Here is a 14,108-nt window from a genome sequence, read left to right on the forward strand (position 1 = left end):
CAGTACACTGCCTTCTGGAAAGAAAATAAAATACCATATGAGCCAAAATGTATTCAATACAGTAGTTAAAAATAGCCCTTGATTTCTAAGGGTATGTCTATGCTGCACCTAGACACTCATGGGTGGCCCATACTAGCTGAATTGGGCTTGTGGAACTCAGGCTAAGGGCCTGTTTAATTGCAGTGTAGACTTTTGGGCTTGGACTGGGGCCCATGCTCAGGGACCCCCCTCCCCCCACAGGGTCCTATAGCTCAGGCTCCAGCATCTACACTAATTGTGAACATCTAGTTCACTAGATGAACATCTATACTAATTAAACAGCCCCTTAGCCCAAGCCCTGTGAACCTGAGTCAGGTGGCATGGGCCAGCTTTAGGTTTTTAATTGCAATGTAGACACACCCTAAGAGTCTGCAGTACTGTATTCTTGTCATGTGAATATGTGCATGCAATATGTGCTTTTTAGTAACTGTCAATTGAGCTCTGCTTTTTAGGTGGAGAGAAGCTTCAGTGTAGTTATGTTAGTGTTGCTTCCAGAGATCATAGTAAGTGGGTTTAGAAAATAAAATACATCTTGATTAGTCCTGATGATTCCAAATATTTTTAAAGCCCACACTAGATAGCTGTGAAATAAAAAGTAGAACTACCACGTTACTACAGTGATAGGATTTTTTTTGCTCACGTACATTTGATAGAGCGGTCCCTGGAGCTGGTCCCCGGGGCCAACTGCCTTGGGCTGCCAGAGCAGCAGCTGGTGTGGCTGGCTGTGGAGCCGCTGCAGCAGCGGCCACCTGAGTGGCTGACCCCAGGGCCACCTGCTTGGGCAGCCCTGGGGTCAGCCACACTGGCCGCTGCAGAAGTTATGGAGGTTCCAGAAAGTCCCAGAATCTGTGACTTCTGCGACCTCTGTGACAGGCATGGAGCCCTAATCACTGTCTATAAGTACTTACATGGGGAACAAATATTTGATAATAGTTCTTCAATCTACCAGAAAAAAAAATAACAAGATCTAATGACTGGAAATTGAAGCTAGGCAAATTCAGATTGGAAATAAGACATTCATTTTTAACAGTGAGGGTAATTAACTATTTGAACAATTTCCCCAAGAGTTGTAGTGAATTCTCCATCAATGGCAATTTTTAAATCAAGAGTGGATGTTTGTGAAAAAGATAAATGCTCTAGCTCAAACAGGAATTAATTCAGAACCTGTGTTATGAAGGAGGTCAAAGCAGATGATCACAATGTTCCCTTCTGGCCTTGGAATCTATTAATCTACTTTTAAAAACACTACAGAGTAAGGCAACAATTTGTGTCCTCCCTTTTTAGAAATTGGAGAATGAAGTTTCTTGATCATTTAATTGATGGAGCAGATCAGTGAAAACTGGGAGAAATAGTTGAATTGTTAAGTTTATAGCAGTTTGGTCCATTAGCTGGGCTGTCATCTTTTTCCACTGGGATTTTAGCTACAGTATATCTGTCTTGTGGAAGATTAAAGATTTAAATGTTTACAGCTTTTTCTTTGCTTCCCAGGACCCTTGTGCTAATCTAAAATAGGATATACACATAACTGAAATGTTTTGTTTCTACTCTTGGACTGTGCACCTCCAGCTCTCTGCTGTAGGTCAGTTACAAAGTGTGGAATAATGTGTGGCTTGATAGCCGAAGAGGAACATGTATTGGAAGTGGTGCAGAAACACTAGAGAAAACTCTGTAGAGCAGCTGCTTCAACCTCGTTTAGCTGCAGAAAAATATTCACCTCCAGCATTTTGTTGTTATGGTGGAGGTAGTGAAAATGCTCTTTCTTGCACCTAAACCTGCTTTTTAAGGATCTGCAGAGGATACAGTAGCTATGCGTTGCCCTCATCCCCCATGATATTGTTGCATGTCATACTGACACTGGAGAAAAGTTGGAGAAGATGTAAAATGTCATTGATTTTTTTTCCAGCGTTTTTTAATATTTATTTTCATGCTTTTGACCATCATTACCTGACAAAATGAGATGGCTCTTTGGCTTTCCCTTTGCTGGAGTTGATGAGAAGTGTTGTCCAAAGAGGAAAAACTGTTCATTGGCTTTTGCTAATAAAATAAATGACTAGCGTGTGCTGTGTATTAACTATGAGCACTTAGTATATCTGAAATTAACGTTTGTTCTATCTGTGGCTTTTTAATAGCACTTCAATTGTTCTTGTAACTGTATTTTTAGTACGCATTAATTGTGAAGGGTTGGAAAGGAATTTCTTAACCTCAATGTCAATTACAATAACTGGTGTCCTGCATTTTCTTTCTCTCTCTCTCTCTCTGATTAGCAAGCCTGCCTGTGAAATTAGACTTTCTTTTTATCCTCTCCACTCCCTTCTCAAACCTATCTCCCTCCCCAGCCAACCTAAATAAATAAACCTAGCTAGACATGAAATAACAGCCTACCATCGATCTTTCCCAGGATTCTTTTTGTCAAACAGTGAACTGTTGCAAATCTGGCTGCCATGAACAGTGGTGCCAGGTTTACCATGTGGTGGTTTTTAATGAGCAAGAAATTATTTTGCAGATAACCAGTGTGGCATTAAAGATACTAAACGCTGCTTCTGATCATAAAGAAGACTCCCTGAAAATATTTGTTTTAAATATAATCAGATCATTTGTAATGAAATAAGAACCTATCACCTTGACAGTGTTAAGAGTGGGTATCTAGAACCTGTTGAGGAACATAAGACCTTAAGGATGCTGTGGGGTAAGTTCTATCAAAAATAATTTGGTTAAATGTACTGTGGCTGAACTGCTTGACTTCATATGCATGCCACTGGATTCTGCATGCCCTTACTCTTGCTCTGCAGCACTGGCAATCCGGAGCGCCTGCTGGAAAGTATCATGACATTAAGAACACTTGTCATTGTTACACCGACAAGAAACTTCATTTTAAAGTATTTTTGTTCCTTTAATACACACACCTTAAACTCTGTTTTTAAAACTAGTCAGTTTTCCTTTTTGAGGTGCCTTCACTCACAATACGTAGCAGGATGTGGCATATGTAGCCAACAGACGGGGCTTGAGTGCTTTTCTTTGGTGGTGTTCAAGACTTTTAATATTAGCGACTTATCAGGCTTATCTGTATACAGGCGAGTCTCATCTTACGCATATTTAACATGCACGAATTCAGCTTTGCGCGGTTGGCAAAAACAAAAAACAAACAAAAGATAGAAAAATAACAATTTAAATACTGTACCTGTAGTGCGGGCAATTCCGCCCGCCATTACACTCAATGTAATTTTGACTATATGCGATTTTTGCTTTACGCGCTGACAGCGGAACGTAACCCCAGCATAAGATGAGACTCGCCTGTACACTGCAAATCAATCAGTGTATGCAGAACCTATTTAAAAAAGTGTCTGAAATATGATTTGATCAGCCATTGTGGTCAGAGTTTCTTCAATAAAAGTGTTTTCAGTTGTTTCAGGGAACACTGTTACTAGTCCAGTATAGACAGGGCTGAAAGACCATGTTAGGGGAGTTGTAGCAAGGCCCTGGACAGAATGCAAAACACAGTTAAGTCCTGTCTTAATCAGGGTTGATAAAAACCAATGATTTAAAAAAAAAATTAAAAAAAAAATCTGATTTTTTTTTTTAATTTAAATTGGGTTTTTTTGATGAAATGCTTTTTGAGGAAAAAACCTATCTAAAGATACATTATAGCGCAAAGATATCTCATCCTGGAATAGGGATTATAAATTCTAATTCTATAGTATGAGACAATATATTCATGTAATGTTTAAGAAAAGTTTTGTAAATGAATTCCAATAGTTCATGGTTAAGGGACCCAATTTTATAGGGTTCTGGGGGGCTTCTATTTAGGTTAATTTTCCTATCTACTCAATGGGACTCAGTGCTCAGTCTAGAAGATACCATCAGAGATACTTAGTTTTGCAGTTCTCAAACTGTGGATTTGTGTCTCCAGAGATAACATACTTGTTAACAGCCAAAAATGTTTAAAAATAAATAAATAATATATAGAGATGAGAAATAACAGACCTCAACCCTATTGTCCCTCTGCAAATTAGTGTATACACAGAGTCAATCCCTTACCTCTCTCTAAAAGTGCAAAGTTTCAAAAAGTTCAGTGAATAGAAGATTGTTGGGGGTGGAATAGATCTGGAGAAAGAGAAGAAGTCTGGAGATAAATGTGAGAAGGGAGGGATGGGCCTAGAAACAAAAGTGAGACTGTTTGAGCAGCATATTCCAGAAGCCTTGAGGCCTTTCTAAGCAGGGTCGGTTCCAGCTTTTTTGCTGCCCCAAGTGGCGAAGCGAAGGGAGGGGGGGGAAAAAAAAAAGATAAAGCCGTGATCAGCGGCACTTCGGCGGCAGTTCTACTGCGCCACTTCATTCTTCAGCAGCAATTCAGCGGCGAGTCCTTCGCTCCGAGAGGGACTGAGGGACCCGCCGTCGAAGACCTGGACATGCCGCCCCTTTCCTTTGGCTGCCCCAAGCACCTGCTTCCTTTGCTGGTGCCTGGAGCTGCCCTATTTCTAAGTGTAGCCTTCATTGATTTGAGATCTACCATACCATTCTCTCACTAGAAGGGAAAACCTATCATGGCAGCAGGCCATAAAAGAGACCCAGTTTGGGAATAAGAACCATTCAACAAATATATGTTTGCTGATGACGTTTTAAAGAAAGTCTCATCAGTGAACTGGTGGAAGTCACTTAAGCACTTGGATTCAGAGACTGTTGAAGCGATAATCTCACTTTTAACAGCAGTAGCTTCTTCTGCTGGTGTAGAAATAATATTTTCTTCCTTTGGACTAATTCATTCCAAATTGAGAAATCGTTAGGAACCTGAAAAAGCAGGAAAACTTGTTTTTCTTTTCCAGATTATGAACAAACAGGAAAATGAAGGTGAAGATGACTGAGTTAGCTGCAGAAGCCAAAGTTTTCTCATGTTGACCTGGCTGACATAGTCAATTTAATTTTTGTTATTTTTAAAAAATATTTCATTTAACTATTTTAGTTAAAAACAATTTTAACAAAAACAAACCTGATTTTAAAAAAGTGAATGTTTAATTAAATTCAAAAGTTCATATGCTTGTTTTGTTAAAATATTATGTTTGCTGTTGAACAAAAATCCAGAATACATAACATTGTGGTTTTAGTTAAATAAAACAATTTAAATGTCTGTCTGATGATGTTCTCCTCCTAATACAGCATGGCAAGAAAATCATCCAAATATTAATGATTAACCTTTTGAATTGGAGATATTTCACCTCCCAATGACTTCATAAATATCTGCTTCGTTTACCTTTGGTAAATGAAATAACCAAACAATCCTTCATTTTCTGATATAGCTGTAAAAACTAATCTGAAAAGTTTTCAAAATAAATCACTTAAAAATGTATAGTGTGTACTTTCTAAAAATGAAACCTACATCTATGTCTTGAGTTGTGAAGAATATGTTTTAAGGTTGTAACACCGAACAAGAATGCACTTTCATGTAGAAATCCATGATTAAATCAAGTCTCCTGACTGGATTTAAATCAAATCCACCCTGCTCTTAATTGAAAATGTTTCAGTCATGTTGGGAATAAATTATTTAATGTAGATGGGTCCTAAGTGCTGTGTACCGCAGTATTCCCAATGATTAGTGTTCTGAATATATATTTCTGGATATTCATTTTTGACCTCTTGTTTGTCCCTGTGGTCTTCGCAGCATTTTTTCAATAGTGCTCAGTATTGGTATATTGTAACTCCAGGCACCCAGCAATGAACAAGGCAGGTCAAAAGCGATTTCTGGTTTGTCTGCACTGACCTGCAGGACATTCTGTGGATGGTACTTCACAGAACAATTATCTGAAAATCTGTGAGCTGTCATTTAGGATTGACCAGCTACCTTAAAGCCATTCTGGATCACTTACCTTGAATGGTGAATTTGTAGAGCTTACTTCCTCTTCATAGAGAGTACAAATCTGCCAGTTCCTGCATTTCCCAGCAAGAGGTTTTTTTAGTTTTAATTCCCTTGTCATAAACACAGTAATGAAAGTCGTCCCTGCATCCTTGTCCATCTGTACAGGATTTGCTAGAAGAGCAGTTTAAATGCCAGTCTGTGCTCTCTTCATCTTTGGAAACAGCCATCTCTCGCTCATCTTAAGGGGAGAACTATCAAATTTTAATACTCGTAAAAGTCAAGAGTGGATGGCACTGGCTAGATACAGGTCTAGTATAGGCTAACGGCTATGCAAATTTTCATGTATGTTTCCACCCAGTCCACCTTGGGCCTGATCTGCAATCTCTTGCTAATTTGTTATTCTCCCTAACTATTATTTGAATATTAGTCCTTCTGATTACCCTATTGCTGACAAACCCAGGTTTTTCCTTTTTAGCTTTGTAGGGCCAATATACTGTAGTTACAGCTTAGTGAGCTAGATTCTATCCCTTCTCATGCATGATTAACTAAATTACCAATCAAGTGCCAATTACAAAATCTCTATTTTTATAGAGATTTCTTTTACTCTATTACTTTTGGTGATTTCAGAGGTGATTAAACAACAATTACTTTTGGTGATTTCAGAGGTGATTAAACAACAATTAATTTTCATATCCCAAGCTGACTTTACGAAGTTGGCGGTTATAAAAATCAACCCAATGTATAACTAGATCAGGAATCCGAAAAAGAATATTCATGGAACCACCTCAACACCCTTTACAATCACTTTTCGGATCGCAAGTGCACTTTTAAAAGTAGTTTTACCCCTCCCCCCATTCTCTTTTTCAGCTTGGGTTAAGAAACTGAAGAATCTTAAATGGACAAGGACAGTCACTGATAGTACGTGAGTTTTAGGACTTGTCTTATTAATTCACACACACTTGTGTATACAGAAGATTTAAAAAAAAAAAAAATCTAATCAGTGAGTTTTCAAGCTCACTTCAGGAGTCCTCTATTTTTCTGTAGGTGTGCATCAGTGTTATTGTCCAGAAAAGATTATGTATTGGTTTATATAGTTGGTTTGAGACAGTTGTGTGTTACTGTTGTAAATCTAAGTTTATGTGTATACCATATTGCATTAGAAAGCCAAAATAATTAGATGCCTGTCTCATTTCTCTGTAGACGATTATACAAAGTTATACATTTTCTCTTCCCATGACTACTGCATTTGAGTGAGTTGTTAGTTAGGCCAAGTCTAGTTGCTGGTATAGCTATACTGGCAAACTCTCCTAGTGTAGGACCAGCTTATTACTGGTAAATGACTGCTTATTACAGTTTCCCAAGCAAAATAAGCTATAACAGCAAAAGCATTTTTTGGTCATTATAACTGCACCTACACTAGGATCTTTGCTGCTATAGAAATGTAATTTAAAAACAAAAACTGTAAAGCAACATTGCTATAACAGCAAAAGTTTCTAGTGTATGCCTACTCATAAGCACCTTTCAGAACTGCTCCAGGGCATGGATTTTTATTATCCATATTACAAACCCAAGACTTGATCCAGTTTAAAATCCCTTCTCTCTTTTTAAAAAAAAAGAAATTGGAGACAGGAACATCATTTCTTATAATAAAAGCTGTTGCTAAAGTGCTCATTGCTACTTCCAAGAAAAACATCTGTCTGATGGAGGGTACTGGTAATCAAAGACATAAAATGGCTAAAAATTCTATGGTTAATTCTAAGCAAGAGCAGCAAAACTCAATGGCAGTGGCCATAACTTCATGGGGTTAAAATTTAGCAGATGAATGAAGTGATGCTATCTGGCTAAAATGCTTTTATGCTTTTAGCCATAGTGACTAACTTAATTCAAGAATAATCTTAATTTTTTATTCAAGCATATATTTATATACTGTATACAGTGGGTAAAGAGTGTATATACTGGATATGTACACACACACACACACACACACACGGTATGCGTCTTTCCATTTCCAATCTGGGTAGAGTAAAGGACACAGTGTGACTTGAATTCTAAAAGTTTTAACCTTAATTTGTTCTACTCTGGATTGTATCTGGATATGCTGCCTCTCCTATCTAGGTCATCAGTTAAAAACAGACTCAGGATTTTAGTGACCAGAAGGCATTACCATATGAGAGCTGATTTAGCCTATGTAAAATGGTTCTGATCTCAGTTCTGTTCCTGTTGGTCAGAAACAATGCTGCTGTTAGTCTTAACAAATGCCAATGATTGAATGGCAGTGAAGAAAGAACTGCACTGTTATCCTAGGTGTTCTGTCCAGGTCAGGATTGGGACATAGTGGCAGGGCAGCATGTGGAAAGCTTGCACTTGCTACTGCCTGTTCTGTCCCTACTCTTTAGAGAAGGGAGTCAGTCTCCAGGGACTGCCAGTTTGACTTGTTTCATGAGTGATAAATTTGCTTACTGCCTTTTGATGTTCTGTGATGCTATTTATTGATCTTATTGGACTCCTCGTTGGAACACAGTGGTGGTGTTTTGTTTGCCATTCTATGGCTGAAAGGATTGGTTTTCCCTCCCCTTCTCATTTTCATACGTGTCTGAGTTTGTGGCTTGCCTCTGGACATGCCCGTTTGAAATCTGAAAAAGTTAACAGAATATGGGATAATTAAAACTGACTTCACCTTGCAAACAAGTCAATGGCAATCATAGTGCCCTTCCCAGAACTGGGTGTGGTGGTTGAACTAAAACATGTCAGAAGTACAAAGAGAACAGAGTCCTACTGTTTACTGGAAGACAAAAAAGATAATTTCTGAAGACTCCCTGTTTATACTGGGATATTTATGCTCTTATTGCACAGTTTCCATCTCCTTTGTTTTCTGGATTCTCTAAATAAGGTAAACTTACAAGGATCCTTTAGGCTCATTTTCATTTGAAACTTATCAAAGCATCTACTTCTGACTCAAATGGAAAATTTCAGTGTTTGTGATGACTTTACTTGGAAATACTTCCTTGCATTTTGTTCCATCCCCTGCCTCTTGTTCAACTGGGAATGAATAAAGTTCTGTAACTTCTATCTTTTAAATTGAGTCGGAAATCTGGAGCAGTCAGAGGAGGAATGGGTGGGCGCTCACAGTAGTGGGAGGCCATTTTTGAAGAGGGAATTTCTTAGCCAATCACCCAAGTATCTTATTAATATTTGGCTTATAATTATATATGTTTTTATTACCATTTCCCTCCGCCTCTCTTCCCACTCCTTTCCATTGTTTGTTACTAGGGTTGTCAACTTTCTGATTGCTGAAAACCGAACACTCTTGCTCTGCCCCCTGCCCTGCTTCTTTCTCCGAGGCCCCACTCACGCCTCACCCTCCCTCCCTCCCTCCCTCTGTGCCAATCCTCGCCCCCACCCCACTCCCCCGGGACTCACCTGCTGCCTGCAGAGCCGAACTTGGAGGAGCTGATACAGAGCCTGCCCAATCGGGGCACAGTGGGGGGTTGGTCCCCAGAGTAAGGGGCTGAGGCCGGGAGGGGTTTGAAGTCTTTAAGTGAAGAGTGGATGTCTTTCTAAAGGAGATGCTATAGTTCAAACAGAAGCTATAGGCTTGATATAGGAATTAATTGATGAGGTTCTCCAGCCTGTATTATACAAGAGATTAGACTAGATAATCATAGTAGTCCCTTCTGACATTAAAATCTATGAATCTAAGAAATATAGAGTGGGAGGTGGAACCTGATTGGCACCCTGGGCATTACTGTGATAAAAGTAAGAAGGAAAGAAAAGCATGAGTGAAAATAGAACTTATGATCATGGCTTTTTCTTTGCAATAAATATTATAAATAATGAAATTCACCCCAACCATACTTGGAGTGCTCTGCCAACAAAATAAAATTACAGAATGCTAGACTTTATACAAAATAGTTAAACACTTGAAAAGAAGCGGTGTTTTTAATCCTTCTTCCCTAGAATTTGAAGGAATAGACTGTTGTGAGGAGTCTAGCTCCGTTTTTGGAGAGCACTTTTTCCACATTTGATTATACACCTCTACCCCGATATAACGCAACCTGATATAACATGAATTCGGATATAACGTGGTAAAGCAGTGCTCTGAGGGGGCGAGGGGCAGGGCTGACACTTCGGTGGATCAAAGCAAGTTCAATATAACGCGGTTTCACCTATAACGTGGTAAGATTTTTTTTGGCTCCCGAGGATAGCATTATATCGAGGTAGAGGTGTAGTACATGGGCCAGGATGTAAATTGGAGACTTCATAATGTCCTTAATCTGCAGCAGATCTCCCACTGATGTCAGCGAGAGCTTTGCATAAAGATCAACAGTAGAATAAGACCTTATTTGTTACTAATTTTTTTTTTAGCTGATCTTATTTGTCTCATTCAGCATTACTCACTGGGAAAATATGCTCTCCATTAGGACCACTGCTAGTCCTACCCTTTTGTTCATTTGTTTTGTTTCTGTCTCTGTGTGTGCCTCTCTGTTTTCCCTCTAAATTTCCTTTCTTGCAGCAAATCTCAGTTTACCTGTGGGCTTTACTTACTATGCATCCTATCTGATAAAATGATCAGTGATGAAATAGCTGACGTAAAATATCATAATTAGGCTTCAGTTAACAGCCTAGTGAAATTAATGAGTACGGGGAGTTAACACCTCTCAAAGCCATTGTCTCAGGTTGTCTGCAGACTCAGGAACAAAACACTACATTGATTTATACTTGTTTTGGAAGTTGTTTTTTTGTTTGTTTGGTTGGTTTTTTTGCAATCATGAAGGCTAGAAATTTACTTATTTTTTTTTTTCAGAATGAAAGCTTGGATTCTGCAGAATAGAAATATGGTGGTGCAAGATGAGTGTTTGACATCTCAGGGCTGTTGTGATGTCCCAGGGTAGCAAGTTCCACAATCTGTAGGCCAGGCTTTTGTGCAGTTGTGGAACTCCTATGTAGTGGGTGAATTGAGTGCTGCTGGAGAAACACTGAGGCTCATGATCATTTGCTGCTAGCATTGTATATTAAAAGTGCAAATTGTGAACACAGGTTTTTTGTTTTTTTGCACTCTAGTTCAAACCCTCTGAAAATATCAATAAGCAAAGGCGGCAAACTAAGGACAGGAGCTAATGGAAAAGAATAAACAAATCACATATGACAAGGCTTGCTACAAGGCTTTCCTTGTGGATATTTTTGGTTTGGCTATTGTTTCCCTAGCCTTCACTTCTCAATTTCCAGTAAGAACTCCTTCATTTTCCTCCCAGCTGCTGCAGCTTTTTCAGTCCCCTTGAAAGAAGAGAAACAAAGTTGGTTGCTTTTCTTGGAAAATGCTATGTGAAATCTCCACACAATCCTACTACTGGGTATGCAAATTGTGTCCTCATTTCTGCTGTTAGTGACTTTATTTCCATTACACTTCTACGAAAACATGATTTTTTTTTAAAGTGAGTGTGCTTCCTTTAGTTTTTATGTTTTGAGTTTTCATGTAATGTGGATACCTCCTTTTGCATGTTTTTGTGTGGTTGTGAGGACCGCTTTTTGGTAAAATGGTGGAAATACAGAGCAGTCCTGGAGTCACAATATACAAGTAATATTGATGTTCACAAAGGCTCTGTCTGTATGTACTATTACACAACAGAGCCATTAAATAGTGATGTCTAGGTACATGCTTGCAGTATAGGCATGCAAAATATATTCCTGTGCCCTTTATAGTCCTTAAAGGCAGGAGCTGCATAAAATCAGAAGCAATACAATCTCAAGTTAAAGGAAAGTTATCTAGCATGTTAAGTGTCCTAGCAAATTCTGACTGACTTGAAAGTCTAAATTTCACTTACACCATCACTTAAGGAAGAGTTACAAAATGCGAGAGGAAATAGATTAATTTAAGAAAAATTCCATTAGCTTGTCAGGAAGACTTGTGTGTTCCCAGTTGCCTCTTTAAAGGGTGATTTTCATGCTGGGACAAAGTTCGGGCAGAGGGGTGTGTTTGTGGGTGGAACATTTTTACAAAATACAATGTACTTTGTCAGTAATGCTCCATTTCCCTTGCTTGTATGTCTAATTGCTGAAGAAGTCTTTATCTGAATGTTTCAGTGAGATTTCTCCTTCACTGCAAGAGAAGAGAATCTTGGCTCTGAAATCACAATAATTTTCATAATAAAAACAGACGAATGTCAGAATTTCAGCTTTATGATTTTATTTAATCAGTGAAAATAGGAGAATCCTTGTTTTTTGTTTTGTTAAACTCAGATGCCTTTAGTTAACTACAACAGTAATAGTGGAAATTCCTAGACTTGGAGTTAAATGATATATATTTGAAAAGTTATCCTATGTGAAAAGTACTACTTCATCATTAAATAATTCATTTTTTTAATGGAAGTGTGACTTATCCTTCTATAAATAGATGATGCCTCATTAGTGATTAGCACATGGCTAGTCTTTCCTTTTGCCCACCACCACAGTTCTACAGTAGCATCAACATTTCCCTTCAAAATGCCATTGAGCTGCAGTGCATGAGGCTTTATGTAGACTCTGTTAATAGATCCATAATTACATGAACGAACTGATCTCTGGCAAAGTGTCCTTCTGCAGTTCACTAAGTGCTATTACTTTGCATTTGCTGCTCTCAGATAAGTCTGTGCAAGCATAGGATAACCTTTTGTACTCAGCAAGTCACAGGATCTCACTTTGAAAAAGAGAGAGAAGTGCCAGTTTTTATTTTCTAACAGACATTTTAACAAGTTGTAGCAAACTCCACAACATTGTCTTGTCTCATTCTGTCGTTGGTTGATTGGATTGAAAAAAATTATGCATCTGTCTTTAAACGGCAATGACTTACTGGCTGGGTATGAGAGTGTGTTGCCGTCTTTGGCATCTGGGATAAATGAGTTAACTCATGGTTGTGTCATGAATGGACTTCTTAAAATTCTTCAGTAAAGAATTGTATTTAAGGCAGACTTTTGCTTTGCTCTCCTCCAACCCCCACTTGACTGCCAGGGCCTCTGTATCCTCTTGGCAATGATAGAAAACTTGAGAAAAATCTTTTCTCTTGTGGGATTAATTCTATATAACTACTTTTTCATAGCCTGTATGGGACATTTGTGAAGAGTAGAGATAGGTAACTAACACTTCTGTATTTATGCCAGCAGCAACTGTGCAGGCAAACTTTATTTTACAGGCTAAAGTCTGATTTCTTCTAGCTATATCCTTCAGCTGTTACTAACCGTATCCCAGGGGAATGCATCGCATTTCAGTTTCTCATTGACTCTTACAGCCATGGCCATTTATAAATAGGGAATCAAGTTGTATATGAAATTAGTATGGGGGGAGGGATAGCTCAGTGGTTTGAGCATTGGCCTGCTAAACCCAGGGTTGTGAGTTCAATTCTTGAGGGGGCTACTTAGAGATCTGGGGCAAAATCAGTACTTGGTCCTGCTAGTGAGGGCAGGGTGCTGGACTTGATGACTTTTCGGGGTCCCTTCCAGTTCTATGAGATAGATATATCTCCATATATTATTATTTTTAGTAGTTCAGCATTCCCTTTTATTTTTAATTTTAATATAGTTTTAATAAACACCATTTGTAGACCTTGAAACATTTATCTTACACTCACTTGCCTGAGGACTTAAGCCTGGTAGCTGGGGTGAAAAATACCTGACCCACCACTTCCCCAGCAGTTTTAAAGGAATTAAATAATAGTGCGCTTTGACTGACAATGTGGCAATTACCTTGAATTTAAAAATGTGGCTTACTACAACTCTAATTTTTGTTATAACTTCCATTCCTATCTGGTTTCACTCTTTTTCTCTTTTCTTTTCTACAATAGGTCATGGTGTATCTCCTCCTGACTTGTTTTCACTCTGCTTCCTTTATTTTGCCTCTACATGCACTCCCTTATATTTTTCTCTTTCTGCTTGGGGGTCTCTGCCATCTTTCCCACTTCCTTCAAAATCAATCTCCAACTGACGAGGGCTTTTTGGGCTTTTGATTAATAAGGTCCTCTTTTAGATTGAAAGATCTTCAGGGCAGGGGCCAGGCTTCTGTGAAGCCCCAAGCAAGCTTCTGGATTCTATAAAGTAATCTACCATCCCAACCACTCTCCTGCACCTTGATCTCCTACCTCTCCTACAGAAAGCTTGCAAAAATGTACAAAAGACTGAATAGCCAGAGAACTAGACTAAGATGAGGGACCCTGTTGCCTTGGGTCACTGTCTAAGTGTGAAGTCAAGCTTCT

The 14,108-nt window shown here is 38.7% G+C and overlaps 1 protein-coding gene across 4 annotated transcripts in view; it reads left to right on the forward strand.

Moving 5' to 3' along the window:
• Positions 1 to 14,108, forward strand: part of RASAL2 (RAS protein activator like 2) — a 272,884-nt gene that overhangs the window by 26,684 nt on the left and 232,092 nt on the right. Inside the window, exon 2 of one of the 4 annotated variants that reach the window (XM_034780315.1) lies at positions 6,755 to 6,805. The exons of the other annotated variants lie outside the window; for them this stretch is intronic. Coding sequence (XP_034636206.1) covers positions 6,755 to 6,805 — 51 coding nt within the window. The remainder of the gene's footprint in view (positions 1 to 6,754; positions 6,806 to 14,108) is intronic. 4 annotated transcript variants of the gene reach the window in all.

Source organism: Trachemys scripta, chromosome 8 (genome assembly GCF_013100865.1).
Source record: "Trachemys scripta elegans isolate TJP31775 chromosome 8, CAS_Tse_1.0, whole genome shotgun sequence".
Taxonomy (NCBI): Eukaryota; Metazoa; Chordata; order Testudines; family Emydidae; genus Trachemys; species Trachemys scripta.